This window comes from Oryx dammah, unplaced genomic scaffold (assembly GCF_014754425.2).
Source record: "Oryx dammah isolate SB20612 unplaced genomic scaffold, SCBI_Odam_1.1 HiC_scaffold_24, whole genome shotgun sequence".
Classification (NCBI taxonomy): domain Eukaryota; kingdom Metazoa; phylum Chordata; class Mammalia; order Artiodactyla; family Bovidae; genus Oryx; species Oryx dammah.
Window position 1 is genome coordinate 33,423,911 of NW_024070208.1, and position 23,065 is coordinate 33,446,975.

Here is a 23,065-nt window from a genome sequence, read left to right on the forward strand (position 1 = left end):
TTACCAACTGAGCTACCAGGGAAGCCATGTGGTGGAAACTAACTTGAAATTTACCTGATGACGCCTCTTCGTAAACTAGTAACTGTTGGGGATCTATCTTCTTTTAAATACAGACCACATGGGGAGAGTGGATGGATTTATGTGATGTGATCTAGGTAAATAATAGTGATCCCACCAAAGAATACCAGCCACCATCTCAAAGCACATAATGGTGACTCAGGATTAGAAAACCACCTGATCAGTCGGGGCCACACTAGCTCCTTCTGAAGCGGGCAAGTAAAGGACAAAACTTTATGAGTCCAACTTGCAAAACTTCTATGAGTCCATCTTGCAAAACTTTATGAGTCTATCTTGCAAAACTTCTATGACTCCAAAGCAAGCACTGCATATTTACAGAGTCCCTGTAGACATATGAGAGTGGTGGGCCTAGATATAATACCCAGAGTCAGTATGAGTACTAGTCTCTTCTTATGCATGAAAGGCTGGGCTTGGGGACCAGAGGACACATACCAAAGCCGCTCTTGTGCTCAGCAGACAAATTGCCTCCCATCACCAGCCCAGCTTGATACAAAGACAGCCACTTTATCACCAAACTGCCAGAGCTTCTAGTACAAACCACAGTCAACACTCTTATATTTGTAAGCTCTTAATCACAAAATCATTTCAAAATATTGGGTTGGTCAAAAGGTTTGTTCAGGTTTTTCTGTGTGATCTTATGAAAAAATTAAAAGAACTCTTTGGCCAACCCAATAAATTAAAACTACTACATGTAAAGGAAATGGCAACCCACTCAGTGGTCCTGCTTGGGAAATCTCATGGCAGAGGAGGCTGGTGGGCTACAGTCCATGGGGCCGCAAAGAGCCAGACACGACTGAAAGGACTAAATAACAGCAGCACATAAAGATGAGTCACAGGAAAGCTCCACCATTCAAGGAATGATTCATCGAGAATGCCCCTTTGGGGGTGAGGCTGGAAGCAAAAAATTTTACTTTCTGATTTAGAGACAGGCGTGGAGTAGGAAATGGCAACCCACTCCAGTAGTCTTGCCTGGACAGAGGAACTTGTCAGGCTACAGCCCATGGGTCGCAAAAAGTCAGACATGGCTGAGCACACACACAAGTAAGCAAGAGACTCAGGGACCCTTGAAAGAAAAGGGGGTCTGATGAAGTAGAGAATAAGTCATAAGGTATATAACACCTTGGCTGTGCATGCATTTTCTCTAACAATCGATATTTGACAGGTTAAAGCACATCAGTGAGGATGACTCATGTCCGTCTGAAGCACAAAACCCACTGACACAGAAACTTGGAAGAAGAAGCAAAGAAGCTCAGAAACTTTCTATCCTTTGGTTCTCTGAACAGTCAGAGGCCTTGTCTAGTCAACATTTAGGGTAACTTTCCCCGGGGGTATTATTACGATTTGAGAGGGGTAATAGACTGACATTCTCATAATACATTTTCATTTTTTGAGGCTAAAAGGTATGTCTCTTGTAAGAGGCCACATTTTGGATGCATTAATGAGAACAAGCACACCCTCCTCCAGCTCAGCGAAGGTTAAAAACAACTGGAATAGTCCAGCCTCCAACAAACTTTAAACATTTGCTTGAAAAGTGTACCTCAAGGAAAAGAGACTTTCAGAAGACAGGGTATAAAATTATACTCTCGTGAGATTTGAGTTATTTGGCATAGAGGTGTGTCAGGCTTGGAAAACGAAAGCCCAAGTAATGAACAGAAAATTTCAAACTCGAGGGCAAGAGGCATTGATGTTTCATTATAGTAAAGTGCTTTTCTTCAAGATCTTTGACTCAAATGGTTATTAAAAATAAAGTTTCAAATTCTTAGTATTTAAACTCTCCAGGCAACTGGAAAGAAAATGGGTTCTTAGAGCCAGAAGGGGTGAAACCTACAAGCTATAAAGCCGAGACTAGTTCTCATTAGATGTTACGTATGTTTTTCTTCTAAAATTTGTTCCTGTGATCTCTAGGCCTGTGGAACTGGGAAAAAAATTTGTGAACAACAGGCATGGAGGGGCTGCAAAGCTACTTGCTGAGAGTTGAATCACGAAGCCATTACCTACCATGCTCCAGCGCTTTCATGGGAAACCAGAAGAGGATGAGCGAATGGACCAAGGCGTTGATGCAGTGACCCCAGAAAACCTAAGGGAAAACAGATCGAGGTTGTCAGGAACTGCCCACACTCTTGACCTCTGTGTGGCTCAACAAGCCCCTCACTGTCAGGGATGCAGGCTGCAATCCCAGCTCCAGAAAGCGGAAAAAACCAATTTCCTCCTTTTTAGCTACAAATGAGCCGGCTATCTCCAGATAATATTCCTCGAGTAAAAAGACCCAAAGAGATATTCACATATACACAAGACAATATACAATCTACCCACATCCGAAATATAAATGATGATCCATTTCCTTTAGAACTGAAAGCAAGACAACAACATTTTACCATCACTCAAAAAAAGGGGTCACAGTGGGACTGACGAGACTGGAACCATACTTTTGGAAAGCATTCAAAACACTTAACATGTGAATTCTCACACAGCACGCTCACTCTCGGTTTACCCCTGAAAATCCCTCCCATTTTCGGTTTTCAGGATTTAGATGAATACCATTCAGAGTTAAAGATTCTCTTTAAACTTGAAAGGTCAAACAACAGAACATTAGTTCTAAACCAGTAGTTTCTTCTCAATTACAGATTCGTAAATGCATTTCAACCATGCCTTTAACCCTGAATGAAAGAATTACTAAAGCCAGATTGAATTTCTTTAAAAATCTATGCATCATACTAGGAACTGCCATATAGCTTGATCTTAACTAGTGACGGGACAACAGAAAATGACGAGAAATGATAAGACAATGAGATCTTCCTACTTTAATGTTCATGATTTCCCTATCTCTTCCCCGCCTGCTACATCCCCCGCCCCACATCTTCAAAATGCCTGCAGGTTGGTCTCCAAGCACCCTCATCTAGGCTACCTTTCCAGTGGGTCCACTCCCTACTCCCACCTTATGCAGCCTTTGAATTCAAACTCTGTAAATCACAGATTTGATTCACATAAATGACGCTGAACAAAGAGACCATATTTCTCATGGACAGAGCCACAGTGAACAAGGACACAATCAGTCACTCCCATCTCCTTGTGTGTGGAACACACGAGATCCATCAGGATCCCTCATATTTCTTCCAGATGTGGACACAGCTATCATGCTTTCCCGAACGTGAGGCGGCTCTGAAGGAGGACTGTCACAACACCTGGCTCAGAACAAGGTCTTCAGGGACCGCTCTTTGCCCAGGACTCCCGGATCACCCTCTCTCAGGCCCCAGTGGTGGTCATGCAGGCTGGTCACACACAACCAGCACCTGCTGTCTTAGTTCCAGCCCCTGAAACCCCTCCTGCATGAACACTGGAGATGGAAACACGGCAAATGCAGGCATGTGGGCATCTCTGTCTCCAGCCCAGCTGGGCACCTGCCCTCCTCAGGGTGGGTCCTCACCGCTGCCCCCCAGACGTGGCTGGCCAGCCAGTGACCCACCAGACCCCTTGGCTACTCCTGATCAGAGGACCCTGAAACACCTAAGTCTGGTCCTGCTCAGCTCAGCCCTGGATCCCTACTCCTTCTCTGTCTAGATGTCTTCTCTTTACCGATTCTCCAGACTGAAAAACAACTGCCACGTCTGACTTGATTCTTGCGTACACCTCTGGCCAATTCCCCTCACTGGCTGAAGGAATATTTCCCTATCACTGAGAACCAGGCAGTGATGGAGCAAGGGCCATGCCAGGCAATGGGGCTCGATGGGATGGGGGAGGATTGGATCCTACAGGCCTCGGGGTGTGGGGGCCACTGGCCCCGTGGCCATCAGGGGCACAGGTAGGGAAGAAGGCTTTGTTAAACAGGAAGACTGGATGCTTCCTGCCTGATCAGGCAGCTAAGAGTCCCTGGGTGTGCTATCCTGGGGGAGGTCTGGGGCCTCACCTTCCTTCAAGGGCCCCCGCCGAGCATCGGCAGGGTCACCAGCCTTTCTGAGGGGTCCCATTTGCACATGTGGCTCACCTTGGTGTTGAAGCCCTCGGCGTTCTGGGTGATCTTGTAGAGCTGCGGGAACCTCAGCATGCTCTCCTGGCTGCAAGACCTCTCGAATATGCCCAGCGTGAAGGGGGGCAGTGCCGTGAAAATCTGCAGAGATAACAGCAAGCTGTTAGCAGAGGCCATTCTGATTCCTGCAGCCCCAGAGGTTCAGGTCGACGTGATGACGCCGTAACTTCAGGTCAAGTCCAAAGCCTGGGTTCAGGGACTCCCTGGACACCCTCCCATCAGAGAAAATAAACGAAAGGTCATTTTACACTATTGCCTAATCAGTATAAAATTGACACAGAACACTAAGACCAACATCCTAAAAATGTGATTGGCCAAGAGCTTTGGTTCAAGGAACAACTGCCTTCCTTTGCAGATAAGCTGTGTCTTCAAACCCGGCACAGTGGGCCCTGTGTGGTGTGGGGTGTTTTTCTGTGGGAGCCGAGACCCCATTTACCTTGATTTTATGATCACTTTTCAGGAAGCACAATGTTTTTCAACCACTTACTCAGTCATTTTACTGGGAATACATGATGGGTTAGATATTGCGATAACCCCCAGGAAGGGAGAAATTTAAAAACAGAAGAAGGAAGAAGGCAAAGAAGCAGGCACCTGACCCCTTGGAACTCTGCCCACTGCAGAGGTGGGGACGCAGCAGCTGGCAACAGACATGGAACATACAGACACAACAGCGTGCTCTGCAAAGTCACTCCTGGGGAGGCGATGCAGGAAGCGGGGGAGTCAAGGAAGGATGTTGGACCACAGAGTCTCTGGCCTGGAAGGTACTGTACCTGCAGAGTTTGGCAGGATGGCGAGGGGTGTGAATGGGAGGGGACAGAGGGCAGCAACCCCACGGAACGAGCACCCATCACAAAGCTCAAACACACACAGAGCATTTGGGGGGACCCTGAGGTCATCCAGGGTGGCCGGAGACACACACGAGACAAGGCTGGGATGGAGACAGAATGACCTCTGGATATGCTGAGCAGAGGGTGCTAACCTTTGCCTGTCCTCCATAGCATGTGACAGGCTTCTATCTGTGTTCTGGAAAGAGAAAGCTGGGTGCTGAAGCAGAGGGCTGGAACAAGCATGTCATCCCAGGCCGGCAGATCTACGGGCCACCTCCTCCTCGGGTGTGAGCACGGGTTGCTCTCTGCTTGGCACGGACCAAATCCATACCCCACAAGCCCGCCAAGCTCTGGGGGCCGGGAGAAGTGGATGTGCATCTCGAGAGACTGCTGAGTGCCCATCAGTTCCCAGCAGCCTCGACGTCCGGCCAGGAGTCAGCCTGGCCTAAGTCTGCTGGGACAAAGCAGCCAGAGTGTGGTGGGGTGAGGCCCAGGAAACGGGCCGGCTCCACCTTCAGCCGGGAGCAGAGATCAGCCCCGGGATGTCCATGTTCTAAAGATCTCAAGGAGAAAAAGATCTCAATGACAAACGCTACAGGAAGGTGCCCCGCAGACATCTCAGAAGCGCTGCACACTCAGTGTATATATAAACTCACCCTCACTGTCAGGCTGAGGGAGCAATCCGCACGTCAGGTACACAGCCGGCTGTTTCTTCTTTTCCTTTTTTCACTTAACTTCCTCCTACCTACTTCAAATCCTCTGGCCCTCTGTACCCCCAGGCTAACTACCTGCCAGCTAGCTCACCTGGATTGTAGTGCACACACACATATACACGTCAGGGATCATTACTTGTTTTTCAGAAACAATCCATCATACACACTTTCTTCATTGCATTTTTCTCATTAAACAAAACACCATGGGAAGCCCCCAAGTTCCCAGGGTTTGACCCCAAAGCAGTCATTTTCATGCTCACATAATAATTCATACTGTAAGTGGACCATATTTTTTCAACTATCACCTATGGATAGGCATTCATCTTGTTTCCAGATCTCTGTTGCCATAACCATCATGTAATAAACACCTAGAATATATTATAATATCTATCCTGTATCTTTTATTTCTCTGTGAAGGATTCCCAGAAGTAGGGCTGTGGGATTTTAAAAAAACAAATACATTTTTAACTTCATAGGATGCTGCCTGGCTGCTTCCAGAAAAGGTCCCAGTGGTTTCTCTCTCCTTTCATGAAGGACACAACCTTTCCCCTGCTTTCCTATCAGCAATTGCCTGTTATATTCTATTTAATACTCTCCACTCAGAAAAACTGAAGATATTCACTACTTCTAAAAATAAATATTCCCTGGACCACCAGTGAGTCTGACCACGTTTTCATGTATTTGCTGGATGTGAGGATTTGGAATTGTGCAGAACATCAGGTCCTTTGTCCATTTTCAATTCATGGTTTACCTGCTTTTCTAAGAGTTCTTGAACTCTGTCTTTCTATTATAAAATTTCCTCCAAATACACTTTTTGTCTAGTGGCTTTCTTTATGGTTTCATTTGTCATATAAAAATGCTTTCAATTTCTGTAAGATCAAGAATAGCTTCTCAACATCCAACTACGTCAGGAGTTTCTTGCAGGATTTTTATAGTTTTACTTCTCAAATTTATGTCTCAATTTTTTTGAAACTAATGTATCTATGTTGGATAAGAAAGGAATCTAATTTTGTTTTTTTTTTCCCTATAAATAGCCAGTTTGAGAACACAATCCAAACTTTTTCACTACACTAAAATATCACTTTCGACATTTACTTATTATCTTATTATTTACTTATTTACTTATTATCTCACATATTACAGATCTAGAAGCTAGAACTGGGATTTAGTGCTAAGTTCCCTGACTATCCACCCAGTTCTCTTAGTACCGTGTTGATGAGGTTGTGGCAGCTTTACAGCATGGTTTGATGTTTAGATAAGTCTACCCTCTGATTGTTCTTTTCTGAACATGCTTTGCCTATTTACTCTTAGGCAGGCACCTGTTAATTCCATTTATACTTTAATATCATTTTATGCAATTCCCTTCCCCTACTTTCTCCCCCCTAAACAATCATCCATCGGGATTCTAGTTGGAATCACATAAATTTACATACTAATTTTGGAAGGGTTGATACTATACTAAGTTTTTTATAAAACTGTGTGAAAGTCCCTCAGTCGTGTCTGACTCTTTGTGACCCCATGGTCAGTCCATGGAATTCTCCAGGCCAGAATACTGGAGTGGGTAGCCTTTCCCTTCTCCAGGGGATCTTCCCAACCCAGGGATAGAACCCAGGTCTCCCACATTGAAGGCAGATTCTTTACCAGCTGAGCCACAAGGGAACTCTTCAGTATAAAAATTATTCCTATGAAATGTAGAGTTCTAATTGCTATTTTGAAAGGAATTATTACTATCCTTCCATTTCTAAATCTTACTTCTATACTAAACAAAAATAGCTAGTGATTCCCAGGTCAGAAAAAGCTATTTGTTTTCATGTATTTATTATGAATCTAGTCACCTTATTAGATTTTCTTTTATCATTGTCTTATAGTTTTATAACTTATAATCAAAATCTTACAATTTTATAATTTTCTTATAATTCTATCATTTTTTTACTGGTATTTTTGGGCATTTTAGATGTACAGTCATATGAACATATTTACACAGCCATTTTTGGTTCATATATTTGTATAAGCACAGAAATATTTTACTTTTTCCTAGGATTTGTAATAGCTATTTAATTTTCTTGGCAGTTGCTGAAAATTCCCAAACAATGCTGAATTATATAGTGATGACAGGAATCCCTGACTAATTTCTTATTTAAAATGAAACAGTTTTAGGATTTTACCATTTATGGTAGTATGGTACTACTTTTTCATAAATAGTATGCATTATAGCCAATTGACTTCTTTCTTTACTATATTACTTAGATTCCTTATTTTGGGACTGGCAGTTGGATTGACTCAACAAATTTGCAGCATCTACTGATGGGATCACATTTTTCTTCTTTATTTGGCTGATACAATGATATTTAGAATGTTTTTTAAAGTTTTGAATCGCCTACATTTCTGAAATAAACCAATTATCTGTCAAATATTTTATCCTTTTGATACACCGTTGAAGTCTATTTGCTGACACCTTATTTATAATTTGTACATTTCTGTTTATAAGTGAAGCTGGGATCAGTTTTCTTCAAATTCTGCTGGCTTGATAAAATTAAGTCAGATACATTTCTTTGTTGTTAAAGAGTTATCTCTTCACCAAAAAAATGGATAAAATGGCACTGAAATCCATTTGATCATGGTAGCTTTTGTCACTGGTGGCTTCTTTGGTCTCATTCTACCCATAAAATAAAATGATGTAGAAATCTGACTATTGATATAATTAACATCTAATATGATAACACTGATCCATGACTTCAGGATATGGAGGAATCTGAAGTTAGTTTCAGAGCTATTTAATTCAGTGCTGTGAGAATTATATTGGGAAACAGTAACTTGCTGCTTTAGCTGGTTTGGCGAATCAAACATCAAGAGTTATCCTGAAGAAGGAAAATCAATATTGCTTGAAGAAAATGGGAAGAGAGACCCCAGCCCAGAAAAGCGGTCACTAGCATTGTCTCAGATGTCACTGCCTCTCGCCATGGGTATCTGTGGAGCAACCTAGAGCGGAAGGAAATACTCAACAGAAGAGTAATGACAAAATTAGAATATGAGCTGGTAAGGGTTCCCTGGTGGCTCAGTGGTAAAGAATCTGCCTGCAACGCAGGAGACAAAGGAGACCCAGGTTTGATCCCTGGGTCGGGAAGATCCCTGGAGGAGGACATGGCAACCCACTCCAATATTCTTGCTTGGAGAATCCCATGGACAGAAGAGCCTGATGGGCTATACCCCAAAGGGTCACAAAGAGTCGGACACGACCATAGTGACTTAGCACGTGTGTACGCATAGATTAGACAGCAGTGTTGTAGCCATGTTAAACTTCATGATTTTGATCATCATACTGTGATTACATAAGAGAACTATCTTACCAGCTATGCATTTAAGGATAAAGCAGAAGGGACATGATGTCTTTAAAAATATTTTTTTTTCTAGTAAATCGCTTATTTGTTGTTTATTTGGCTGCCCTGGGTCTTAGTTGCAGCATGTGCAATCTAGTTCCCTGACCAGGGATTGAACCCGGGCCTCCTGCATTGGAAGAGCAGAGTCTTAGCCACTGCACCAGCAGGGAAGTCCCAGGGTCATAATGTCTTAACTGATTCCCAGTTGGCTCAGAAATACATGTGTTGCAGTGTGTGCACGTGTTTGACTATATGTGCACGTGTGAGTGTCTTGAGAGAGAATGCAAGTGGGGGCAAAATGCTAATAACTGATAGATGATGGTATACAGTTCTTTGTATCCTTTTTACATCTTTTCCCTAAGTTTCTATTTATTTCAAACAAAAGTGACCAAGACAATTTCCAAGGGGGCGGGCAGACTTTCAGTCCTCAAAAGCATTGGCCCTTCCAGTGACTGACTGTGAGGTCAATGACCCTCTGAGCCCACTGGACTTGACTATCCCAATTCTCTGCCACCACTTCCTGGTGACCGACTTCCACACCGTGGCAACAGGGCCTTTTCACCTGGGAATTCACTTCTCAGCTGTGATATTCTCTCTCCTCTGGATTTTTAAATTACAGTTAAAAAATACATCCCAAACCCTAGGGGGTCAAACTTTAATGTGGATAACCACTGCTAGAAAGTTTTCCTAAAAAATTTTGTTTTGTTTCTCAGTATCTCTGGGAAACTCTTTGTTAAGTTGGGATAGTGCTCAAGAATCCACCTTGTCAAAGAAATCCTGGTGATGCTCATACATGTGGTCTGAGGACCACACTGACCAAAACTGTCCCACAGCCCATCAGCATCTGATATATCATAGCTATGAGTTTGCTGGATAAACCTGAACTGCCCAAGATGCCAGAGAACTAAAGAGAGGATTCAGTGCTCCTGCCTGAGCATGAAAACAGGGCTAAACTCCTTTTATTGTGTAACCAGGTGATATGCATTTCAATTCTTAGTGCTAAAGCACAGCCTCTTAGGTCTCAGCCTTTCAGTTACTAATACTATATGTATGTGGGCCAGGGTTGGCCTTTTCCAATACTAAATCACTGTGGAGCAGTCAGTATATTGCCCCCTGAATGGTCACATAATTTTAACCTACTCAAAACACTTCTAAGTCCTGCAAAGTTAACAACCTGCCCAAGGGGAGGCCCTTTCTATGTGGTAGGTGGTTAGACTGGCTTTTCTAGCACAGGTGATAAATGGCCATCAATTCAGCTCTGTTCTCTCCACTTGTCACTTTTGTCTTTGGGGACATTAATTATTAGCAAAAAATGTACTAGTGTACTTGGCGGTGAGTAACACAGTTATCAGCTGATCAACCAAGATCTGAACTTGGTTCAGCACCATCTTAGGCTCTTCATCTGTTGAGCTCTACAGGGCTGGAGCTGTGTGTTCTATGAGTTGTATGCGGTATTTTATTAATAGATAGTGCACCTAGCAGGGTGGCTACTTAAAATAAAGAAGGGACTGAGTAGATGGATGACTTGAATATCCAGCCACAAATGTATAAGCGGCTGCTGCTAAGTCGCTTCAGTCATGTCCGACTCTGTGGGACCCCATAGATGGCAGCCCACCAGGCTCCCCCATCCCTGGGATTCTCCAGGCAAGAACACTGGAGTGGGTTGCCATTTCCTTCTCCAACGCATGAAAGTGAAAAGTGAAAGGGAAGCTGCTCAGTCATGCCGACTCTTAGCGACTGCATGGACTGCAGCCTACCAGGCTCCTCCGTCCGTGGGATTTTCCAGGCAAGAGTACTGGAGTGGGTTGCCATTGCCTTCTCCACAAATGTATATACAAACTCTAAATATTTATAGCACCATGATTTATATTATTGTATGTCTGGTAACTTCCATCTATGCCTACCTATAACGACTGTTTCAGAGTATAAACTCCCCCAAGGCAGAGAATGTCAGAGTAAGGGTCCAAAACAAAAGTGTGGAAGCACAATTCAAGAAAGGTGCCTTAAGTTACACCCCTTGCCAGGAAAACAAAAGGCTAAGTAGCTACTTAGTCATGTTAGCCTATAGTTGATACGTATTTTTAGCTTTTGAATTCATTACAGTCAATTAATGAAATGAGAACTCGAAAATCATAAAAAATACCAAATAACCTGAACACCATTTGCCACATGAGCTGGGAGTCAGAATTCATTACTTTAGCACTAACGGTGGGAGAAAACGTCCATCCACAGGGACACATATGCTTTTAAGAAGGACAGAAAGGACACCAGGTTAGGTTTTGTACATTCACATCTATGTTGACGGATTCAGAAACGAAATTATGGAGCGGAATGAGTTTAGACACAGTTCAGAAATTTTTTTTCTGGAGCTGCAAACATGGAAATGTTGCCCAGGCATTTAGTCAGGAGGTAACAAGGGTCTATTATCAAGATATATGGGTTAATAATTTCATGGGGTTATTCAGGAATGATCTGCGATGATTGAAACCATGTGTGGGGAGTTTGTGCTTCTGCAGGATGTGTGGCAGCAACGGAGGCCTTAAAGATGTATGTGAGCTGTGGATGCAGATGAGGGACTTAGCTCCTCGTCCCAGACACAAACAGTGCGGCCCCGCATGCTGTCAGAGGGAGAGGGAGCGTGCTTACTTACCACGTTGTACAAGCCGATGCACCAACGTTCAAATAAAATCTGCCCAGAAAATCCATTAACGAAGGCAAACCAAAGCTGAAAGAGAAGGAAGTTCATGAAGTTTTATATCAATATTGACCTAAATGTTTCCATTCACTAAAGGAATCGTGGGGAATGTGGACCACCAGCTGGACACAGCTGCTGAGGGACACGGAGCCAGAGGACCGAGGTTATTCTTCCATAAAATACAGATTCCCAATAATACCAACACTTTAAGGAAACTGTACATTGAAGGCATTCATCGATTTTAAGAGGTAGCATGCACATATTTATAGAAAAACAATTTACGTTTAATTTATATCTAATGTTTCATGTCAGCACGTCCTCAATACGGGGAGGATCTCTGCTTCATGTTCTTTTCCTGTAAAACTGACTTGATAAATATGACTTATCTTTGTAGGACTTTCAAATAGATAAAAGTAAAGAAGAAAAAAAACAAAAAAACCAGACACTCAGTATTTGTGTGCTCAGTCATGTCTGACTCTTTGCAGCCCCATGGACTGCAAAGCCCACCAGACTCCTCTGTCCATGGAATTTTCCAGGCAAGAATATTGAAAGGGGTTGCCATTTCCTCCTCCAGGAGATCTTCCCGATCCAGGGATTGAACCCACATCTCTTGAATCTCCTGCCTTGGCAGGCGGATTCTTTACTACTGAGCCACCTGGGAAACCCAATTTAAAGATTAGCCACACCTAAAACAACGGTTTTATCCACATGGCCTCCCTACCATGTGAGGCCTCGGCAATCAGTACTTCAACCAAACTTTTAGTGTAACGAGAGTCCAGATCTATACAAGATACAAACACAATTATAAAGTGTTTTAAGGGTCTTAACCTAATTTTACCAAGATTGTGTTATACTTTTCTTTGTCCTTTTCTCAAACAACTGAGTGAACATTGATAAATACCTAGCAAACAGAACTATTTCATCGCTTATTTCAGTTAATTCATTGGTTTTTGTTGAAGATAAGAGTAGTAATATTTTTACTGCCATCCTCTCCCTAATAGCAACTGAAAGCAGCAAAAATAATTGAAAACAAAAGAGAAATAGCTATTTTCAATGAAACTAGGAGATAGCCTTAGTTAAAACTACAAATGACATAGAATAGAAACTGATCAGTAAGACGAGAACGTCAATAGCAGACCAAACCTTCAGGGACAGGACTTCCCAGGTGGTTCAGTGGGTAAGAATCTGTCTTGCAGTGCAAGGAACCTTGGTTTGATCCCTGGTTGGGGAACTAAGACTCCCACATGCTCTGTAGCAACTAAACTTGTGCACTGCAACTACTGAGCCTGTGAGCCCCAACTAGAGAATCTGGTGGTGCAGTGAAAGGACCCCACATGCCACAACTAAGACCCAACACAGCCTGGTTACCTAGTTAATTAATTAATTAAAAGAAAACAGAAAAAAAAAACCAAAAAACATTCAGAGTAACAAGGTTTCCAAGAAAGAGGGGAATCAAGCCCAGAAAGAGCAGAATCAGCTCTTATTTAGAGGGTAAGATTGATGTAGGGGTGAGTCATGACTGATGTCCTGAGACCGATTCAACATAGCAGGCACACTGAGTTCAAGGGCAATATACACATATAAGCCTCCTCTCCTCATAAGTGATGGAGGAGGAGAATGGCAGGGCCCAGTAGGGAGCAAAGGGCAATCAATATGGCAGATGCTAATCGAGATGCTAACCAAAAAGAAATAAATGCAAATTCACCTAACAGGAAAGCTGTAACACAGAGAAATTCACCATGAGATGTAGAGGCCTCCAACTCACCGACAGAGAAAAAACAGTGGTGAGGGAGATGGTCACGACTGCAAAGGGACAGGTGACCCATGTGGAAGAGACAAAACATTGATGAGAAAGTGTTCTGAAAAACTCTGAAGCCCCCTCCCCTAGACGTCATTACAAAATAATAAAAAATACACAAAATAATATGACATAAATAAATGGTCAAATATGAAACAATCTCCATAGAAATAACCAGTTCAAAGCACAGAAAAATATTTTGAATGCTCTCGACAAGCCTAAAAGAGCTAAAGAAGATGTTACCTTTCCCTGAAACAAGCTGAAACAAGATGGGTAAGATATCAAAGAGGGAAACAAATAATAAGAGGCAGATGGGACAGATTAAGGACACATAAAGGAAATAAAAATGGGCTTCCCACAGGGCACTGGGGGTAAAGAATCTGCCTGCCAATGCCAGAGATGCAAGAGATGTGGGTGTGATCCCTGGGTTGGGAAGATCCCCTGGAGAAGGAAATGGCAACCCACGCCAGTATTCTTGCCTGGAGAATTTCATGGACAGAGAAGCCTGGTGGGCTACAGTCCATGGAGTCACAAAGAGTTGGACATGAATGAGCATCTGAGCACACGCACAAAAGGCAACAAAACCCAGGATGGACACTGCTGAAACTAGTCTGGGTTGGGTAGTATAGGCTCGAGTAGAAAATTGCTGGGCAAAGGACAAAAGTTAACACTGAATTTAACAGAAATTGACAGCCTTCCAAATATAACAGCAAAAGTCCAAAAAGGTGTACCTTTAAAAAAAATGTAGACTAGAAACAAATGTTCAAAGATATAATAGAAGAAAAATTCCTCCAATCGTCTAAAACCTTACTCAGCCAATAAATACAGAAGACACCGTTTGTCCCCAGAAAACAAAACAACAGCTACAAAAAGATCAAAAGCCATGTGTACCCTGATGTATCAGTTAATGACTTTTGAAATTTTGTGGTATCAACTCTTTAATATATTCAAGCAGGGAAACCAATTAGCCTACAAGGGGAAAAGTCAAGTTGGTGTCATGTTTCTCCAGCACAGTAGACAATACCAGAAGTCAGCAGGGAGTGTTCACAAGCCCTTAGGGAAATAAAGCGTGAGGAGAATTTCAGCAAAAGGTAGAAATCAAGGAAACAGCAACAGCTGAAAACATAACATAAAATGTGATGACAGAAGTAATACCAAATATGTCTGTCACATTAATAATACACAGAAAAATGCTGAAAGGATTAAAAATATGAAACCCCAAATATATGCTAAGTACAAGAGAAATGTGAAAAAGAAACACTATTCAAATAAGATTGAATTCATAACCCTAACTTACAAAGTCCTACCATGGACGAGGCCCTCGCCTGCCATCTTGAGGTCACTGTCCTTCTTTACAGAGATGTAATGGCCTTCCACTGGTTCCTAAGAGCGCCTTCCACTGGTCCCTATGAGCGCCAGCTTCATTACTCTGAACCCAGACCGAAGGCAATTATGTCAACAGCCTTTGGTTCATAAGCCACCTTTATCTCACTCTGCTGAAATGCCCTTTAATATATAATGTTACCACAGTATTTAGGAGAAGTTTTAGGTTGTTTTGGTCTCACTCCATATACTGAAACTAATTACAGATGGCTTGAATACTTAACCATGATACCTAACACAAAGCATTAGGAGACAGCAGGAAAAAAAGTTATTTTTTTGTATGTGAAATTGACTCTCTATATGACATTAAATTCAGAAATCATACAAAAAGAGAAATACATTTGAAACACTTCGATAGAGACAAACATTAATGAAGATGAATAAGCAGTATATATAAATATGTATTTGTAATATCTATGAAGATCTAATTTCCTTACTCTATAAATTTCCTCAAATGACAAAGGAAATGCCCAACAAACTGTTAGGAAAACAGGCAAAGCACACACATGCAGTATGATCACAGGACACAAAACCACTTATAAATGTAGGAAATCTCATTTTTTGTGAAACACACACACAAAGGGATATCATTTTTCACCCAACAAATAGTCAAAGATTTAAAAGTTTGACAACCTGAGAAAACAGCTACTTTCATACCCAGGTGGCAATACGGCACTGTCCACAAATATGTTTAACCTATTTTTCCTTTGATCTAGCAATTCCACTTCTAGGAACATACTCTATACCTTATAGCTATAATCATATAGCATTCAACATAAAATTCTAATACTAGGGGTTCAGTTTAGTTCAGTTCAGTTTGGTTGTTCAGTCATGTCCGACTCTTTGTGACCCCATGAATCGCAGCGCGCCAGGCCTCCCTGTCCATCACCAACTCCCAGAGTTCACCCAAACTCATGTCCATCGAGTCAGTGATGCCATCCAGCCATCTCATCCTCGGTTGTCCCCTTCGCCTCCCAGCATCAGGGTCTTTTGAATGAGTCAACTCTTCGCATGAGGTGACCAAAGTATTGGAGTTTCAGCTTTAGCATCATTCCTGCCAGAGAACACCCAGGACTGATCTCCTTTAGAATGGACTGGTTGGATCTCCTTGCAGTCCAAGGGACTCTCAAGAGTCTTCTCCAACACCACAGTTCAAAAGCATCAATTCTTCGGCACTCAGCTTTCTTCACAGTCCAACTCTCACATCCATACATGATCACAGGAAAAACCATAGCCTTGACTAGGTGGACCTTTGTTGGAAAAGTAATGTCTCTGCTTTTTAATATGCTTAAAAGTTGGTCATAACTTTTCTTCCAAGGAGTAAGCGTCTTTTAATTTCATGGCTGCAATCACCATCTGCAGTGATTTTGGAGCCCCCAAAAATAAAGTCTGACACTCTTTCCACTGTTTCCCCATCTATTTCCCATGAAGTGATGGGACCAGATGCCATGATCATCGTTTTCTGAATGTTGAGTTTTAAGCCAATTTTTCCACTCTTCTCTTTCAGTTTCATCAAGAGGCTTTTTAGTTCCTCTTCACTTTCTGCCATAAGGATGGTGTCATCTGCATATCTGAGGTTATTGATATTTCTCTCGGCAATCTTGATTCCAGCTTGTGCTTCTTCCAGCCCAGCGTTTCTCATGATGTACTCTGCATATAAGTTAAATAAGCACACTCAGATGGTTAATATTCATTATCTTGATGTAGCAGAAGTGGTCTCTAGGGGGTAGTATGGAGACTCACTCATACCCCTGTGAACTTTTTAAATATGTCCATGTTTTATTTAGATAACTGTTTGAAGCAGTTATTCTCAACTGGGTTGATTTTGCCTCTGAGACACCTGACCGTGCCTGGAATCCATCTGAGTGTGTTACTGGCATCTGGTGGGTAGAGGCCAAAGATTCTGCTAAATATCATAGGATGACCTGGAAAGCTCCCTACAGCAAGGAACTGTCTAGTCCAAGGTGTCAACAGTGCCACTACAGAGAACGCCTGGATGAAAGAAGTAGATTCATGAGGTCAACATGATAAAGTTTTGAAATAATATTGTAATATGTTTGTTATAAGCAAAATAACGCCATATGACAGACTGTAGGAAGTCACGCTTGTATGTGGGTGTGTAAAAGGTGGGGGTTCCGAAAGCTTTGCTTCTTTTTGAGTAACTCCCCTCTGGGCTGACCTCGTACATAGAACCACAGGCCCTACACCTTAGGGACCATGGCAGAAACGGATGTGACTGTAAAACTGGACAAAATTAGATCCGTAAACCAGAATATATCTTGATAAATTATCACTGAGATATCACTTTAAAGACTGGGTGAATTTCATGTAACTGTGACATTTTAGTTGTTGAAATTCACAGTAAGGAAAAAAAAATCCTAAGAAATCAAGCATGTCTTTCTCAGCATTAACCTTCACCCTGAGCGATCCTAACCAAGTCACAATTTTCAGTCTTCACTTCAGATTAACATCCCTGATTAGCTGAATGTTGAGATATTTCCTCTAAGCAGCCAGTGTTATGATTCTGTCCAAGTTGGCCCTGGCTGAGCCACATGTTTCTTCCAAGATTTTTGATATGTTTGTACTAATTTTTATCAATTGCAGGTGCTGCAGCTTTTTGAGAAGTATAAGCCAGCTCATTTTCAACATTTCCAATTTAGTTTCCATCTTCACTCAAATAATCCATCATTAGATGATCAGATCTGTTTATTTCATTAGAAATATTTATTTGGGAGAGGAAAAAAATTAAAACAAAAATAAACAAAAATACACAATTCATCTCCTAAATTCAAAATCCATGAGCTGGTTTTCTCTTACATCGTAAACACTCAAACTTGATTTTATTTTGGCAAGATCTCCCTAGGTGAAACGGAAAAAGTAGAACACACTGTATTTTAAAATATTTATATAAACGTACTGAGTTTTTACTTTATTTATCCACGAGACAGGTACACGACGACTCCCTGACACACTGTAAAATCAGACTTTCACACTGGTTAGTCATATACAAATGCTAATTCATCTCCTAAAAGAGAAAGCACTGCCCAATTCGTAAACATCAGTGTCAATTTTGGAACACCAGGGCTCCAAGCCGCACACCCAGGCACACAGCCCGCAAAGCAGATAGACCACCCGCCCACCCTCTGCGGTGGGGTTACTTGGACCATGGCTTGCTACAGTCACTAAATCTTACTCCTCTAGACTAAGGGGGCAAAGATTCCTCCACCTTCACTCTGCTGTTAACTAGGAATGATATTAAATGGCTGCAGTCAAAGCGGAGAGCCAGGCTCTGCCTGGAGAGCCTCATACTTGTGAGCTGGTGGGAAGACTGGCCAGCAACATGGTTTGCCAAGCTCCTGGGGTTTCTCCTGCTCAAATGCAGTGCTGTTAGGAGCAAACTGACCTAAACTTATTAAATGGCTTTTCCTTCTTGGAAAAAGATCCTTTCTTGCTTTAACTGCTGCCCTTTTGCCAAGAATGCAGTAACCATCCTGGCTGACTACATAGACTCCTGTCTAGGGTACCGGGCACCACTGTACCACCTCGGCAGTTAGCCCTGCTGCCACTCAGAATCTGAGCCCCCAGCCCACATCTTGGGTGATGGTTTCACCCGGGAATGGGCGGACCTGATCCTCAGTTTACTCTGATCTTCCTGTACCCACGGTAGAGGGCTGAAGTGGAAAAGTACCCTCCAGAGAGTAAATAAATCAGCCACAGTTCCTCACTAAAGTGGCAGCAACACTGTGATCTACTGATGTGCAGATGGGTCTGAGCCGATCAAAGTCAAAGCACTACAGTCTTCTTGGAATTTGATCTGACAATATATATTAGGATAGAAAAGAAGCACACACCTCACCTAGAAATTCTATTTTTAGAAGTTCATTTCTCATAAATAAAAGCACCTGTATGTTAAAATATGTCTTCTTTTGCAGTGCTGTTAACAGTGGAAAAACAGATCCCTTGAAGTTCTTTATTAGGGGGTGAATGCAGCAAGTCTGTCTTTTAAAAATGTAAAATCTATATGTACGTGAATGAAGGAATGTGTGCCAGAGAATCAGCATGGAACTGACCAAGGAAAAGACAAAATGAACAGGAAAGTCTCTAGGTAAGTAGTTAGGAAATCAAGGAAAAATAATTCAGGGGTGCTATGATAGAGTTAAGAGTTATCAGAAATAAAATAATAGAACAGTAAAAAAGAAAAAAAAGCACTAGGTAGGGGGACGTCCCTGGTGGTCCAGGGGTTAAGACTATACCTTCCAGTAGGGGGCGTGCAGGTTCGATCCATGGTTGGGGAGCTAAAATCACATGTGCCTTGTGGCCAAATCATAAAACAGAAGCAATATTGTAACAAACTCAATAAAGACTTTAAAAATGATCCACATTAAAAAAAAATCTTAGTAAAAACAAGTAGTAGCAAAATACCCTAGAAACTTCCCCCTTCAGGATGTCTTGTCCAATAAAGATGGGACTAAGTGGACAGAATTAAATGAAGACTATGGTAATAAACAGGTGACGTCATCTCTGAAAACTATGGGGTTTTTTCTTTCTGGGCAGGCCCAGTGCTAACAGCAAACACCACAGGCTTACAAAACTTCTGGGGATTTTTTTTCAAGGCAAACTAACACAAGAAAGTTACACAGTGATGTGTATAGAATCCACCCCTTGTAAAACTACAGCAAAAATGCTGCATGTGTATGTATTTCTATGAATGCAGAGAAAAGCATGGAAGTGACTATTAGTGCAGAAATACAGGCAGATGAGGAGAGAGTTATTTTTCTGTACACATTGCTACCATACAGCAAATAAGCATTCCTTTCAAGAATTTCATAGAAGAAAACACCTGGTTATTCTCTGTCACTTCATCATGTTCATTTATCTCCTGTACTTTCTGTCGCCTTGTTACCTGTCTACCCCATCATCTGAGAGACGCATGCAGCCAGAGATGATATCAATTACACCCACTGAATTGCTGTGATTGGGGAAGCTTCCTTAATTCACCTCGAGCATCTTGTTTTTACGAAATAAATGGAAAGAAAACCACCCACTGCAGAACTGTCATTGTTGTTTCTGACAATGACGATAAAAGCTAATGTGTATTTGATGCTTACTCTGCACAGAAACTTTGAGCACTCTAAGTGGAGTAAATCATTTAAACCTCCTAGCAGTCCCAACAAAGGCATGGGCTGCATTTCACAAATGACAAAATCAGGGCACAGAGATGACTTGCGATATTATGACTACTACCAAATAGGTGTCTGATAGACTGCTGTAGTTATTAACAGTAGACCCTGCATAACAAATCAATGGGTTTTTTTTAAACATTGATGTTAAGGTGATTCAGAATCAAATCAATATTTATGGCAACTCACCATGCTGCTGACGGTTTAAGATTGAGACAGGAACAAAATACTTCACAACTATAAGCATGTAAGAAGTTCAAAAACCTTATTAACAAAATGATCTCAGTCTTCAGCCTCTAATAACGTGGAAGGAAGCGAAAACATGTCACAAAACAAAATGCAACCACTCTGGTTCTAAAAACATTTTCCTCCAGTATTTTAAGCTGAAATATTACAGTCTTTCACTAATATGGTTGAAACCAACCCAGCAGACAAGAGTAAGCCTCTCACCTTTCATTATCCAAAAATTTTTAATATAAAATAACACAAATTAATACTAAAGTGACCATCTAAGTTATGTTTAAAGAGATTAAAATGTCAACAGAATAAAACAGAATTTGTTACCTGCAAATAAATGTAGCATATGATCTGCATATAGCAATTTTCTTGCTTCAGTTTAAACATTTTCTTTCCCATTAAAATCCCAAATGATGGAAGATGTTGAGTCCTATAGCTCAAAAGACCCAAAAGTTGGTAAAGTGAACTCTGGTAAACAATCTCAAAGTTTCCTTAAATTTTCAGGGCTACCAAATGCCTCCTTTTCTGCAAAGTTGCGTGCTTGTCCTACAGACCATCAGGTAAATACAGAAACGTGTTTCCTTCCCATAAAGACCATAATACCAACCAGATGGAGTATGCACAATTAAATTGATTTTTAATAAGGAATTCTTGGCACAATAGAAAGTAATCGCTCCAAATTGTGTCAAGGACTACTTACATTTTTTAATAGTTCAAGGCTTAGACTCTCAGCCCAAACCCCGTGCTCCAATGTTACGAGACCAAACAGCCCTGGAGACTAGTAATGAAATAATGAGCCTTTCGTCTGGGATAACTGATGCTGGAACAGTGGCAGGGGGTTTATTGCAGAAGGGGTAGCAGAAATATGAATAAAATCACTCTACTTATGGATAGGACCTATGGCAAATATTTGGGATCATATGTTTTATAACTAATAAAGGAGTGCTCCTAACATATGAACGGTAAGATTTAAGGCCTGGCTCCACAGATGGGGACGGGAAGAAGGCAAGAGAACGCTGATGTTGTCCCTCCACCTCCACAGGTCATCTGACACCTGCAACCTGGGTGAGGTGTGACATTTCTTTTCCTTATTTACTTGTTCTGGAAAGTGGGGGCGAAGGACTGTCTACCCTCTGAGAAGGATTAGAAAAATACTATGTATTTTCAAAAATTCAGTTATTGAACTATTTCCTAAGACCCTGCTTCAAATTATGTTCTGTGCTATGTGTAGCTGGTACAAAGGCGAGGCGGACATGTCCTTGCCCTTAAAGACCTCACTCTGGTTGAGGACAAGTTTGGGATGGATCAGAAAGATGGAAGAGTCCTTTGGTAAATGGATTCTGTCTACAGAAGTCACTGCAGCTTTTCCAAAGGTGGCAGGCACTTGGCTGGGTCTTGAAGTATCAGATTCCATCATCAACTCACAGGGGCAGAGGGACATTAAAGGCAGAGGAAAGACTTGCATGTAATTTTAGCAGATGTGAATTTCCAGGTGGCTAGAACAAGGGAAATGAAGTGAGAGAAGAGGGCTGGCTTCAGACTCTGAAGGACATTACACCGCTGTTCTTCAAGAAGGTGAACACCGCTGCGCACATTACCTTAGAGGAATGCCCTAGAGAAACAGGCATATACAAGCCTGCAACTCTTTCAATATACACTTATTTATCTTACTGTGGCAAAACACACATAACATAAAATTTACCATTTTAACCATTTTAAGTGTGCAATTTAGTGGCATTAAGTACATTGGCATCGTTGTAAAACCATCACCACCATCCATCTCCAGAACTTTCTCATTGTTCCAAACTGAAACAATTTCCATAACCAATACCCGCCCATTTCCTCCTCCCTCTAGCCCTTTGTAACCATTCTTCTGCATTCTGTCTCTGTGAAATAACTCCTCCTGTGGCTTCATATTGGAGAAGGAAATGGCAAACCACTCCAGCGTTCTTGCCTGGGAATTCCCATGGACAGAGGAGCCTGGTGGGCTACAGTCCATGGGGGTCACAGAGAGTTGGACACGACTGAAGCTACTGTGTGTGTGTGTGTGTCTATGTGTGTGTATGTGGCGCTTCATACAAGTGGAATCACACAATATTTGTCCTTTTGTGTCTGTCTTATGCCTTTAAGCATAACAGTTTCAAGGTTTATCTACAATGTAGCAATTATCAGACTTTCAGTCCTTTTTTAAGACTGAATAATATTTCATTGTATATATCGACCACATTTTGCTCATCTCTTCATCCACAGATGGACCCTTGCGTTGCTTCCACCTTTTGGATACTGTGAATAATGTTTCTATGAACCCTGATATCCAAGTATCTATTCAGGTTTTTGTGTTTGATTCTTTTGAGCATATATCCAGAAGTGGAATTGCTGGATTGTATGGTAATGCTATGTTCAACCTTCTGAGGAACTTCTATACTGTCTTCCACAGTGGCCTCACCATGTAACTTTCCCACCAGCAAGGCACAAAAATTCTAATTTCTCTATATCCGCACCAACACTTGCTATTTTCTGTGTGTATGTGCGTTTTAAATAGTAGCTATCTTAATGGGTGGGAGTTGTGTGAATTGGTATTTCATTGTGCTTTTGGTTTGCTTTTCCCTAATGGTTAGTAATGACCACAACCAGAGGTGGAGCTTGGAGGTGAGAGGGCAGAAGACAAGTTCGTTTTGGGGGTGTGTTAAATGTGCAGAACCTGGGGGCTTGGCTCCCCAGGGAGAAATCCATAGTGCAAGGCTGATGCTCAG

The 23,065-nt window shown here is 41.9% G+C and overlaps 1 protein-coding gene across 1 annotated transcript in view; it reads right to left on the bottom strand.

Moving 5' to 3' along the window:
* LOC120882942 (phospholipid-transporting ATPase IB) overlaps positions 1-23,065 on the bottom strand; it is a 401,559-nt gene that overhangs the window by 133,711 nt on the left and 244,783 nt on the right. Inside the window, exons 27-29 of the mRNA XM_040266775.1 lie at positions 11,670-11,744; positions 4,061-4,183; positions 2,077-2,155 (exon numbers count right to left, since the gene is read on the bottom strand). Of these exons, the coding sequence (XP_040122709.1) occupies positions 2,077-2,155; positions 4,061-4,183; positions 11,670-11,744 (277 nt within the window). The remainder of the gene's footprint in view (positions 1-2,076; positions 2,156-4,060; positions 4,184-11,669; positions 11,745-23,065) is intronic.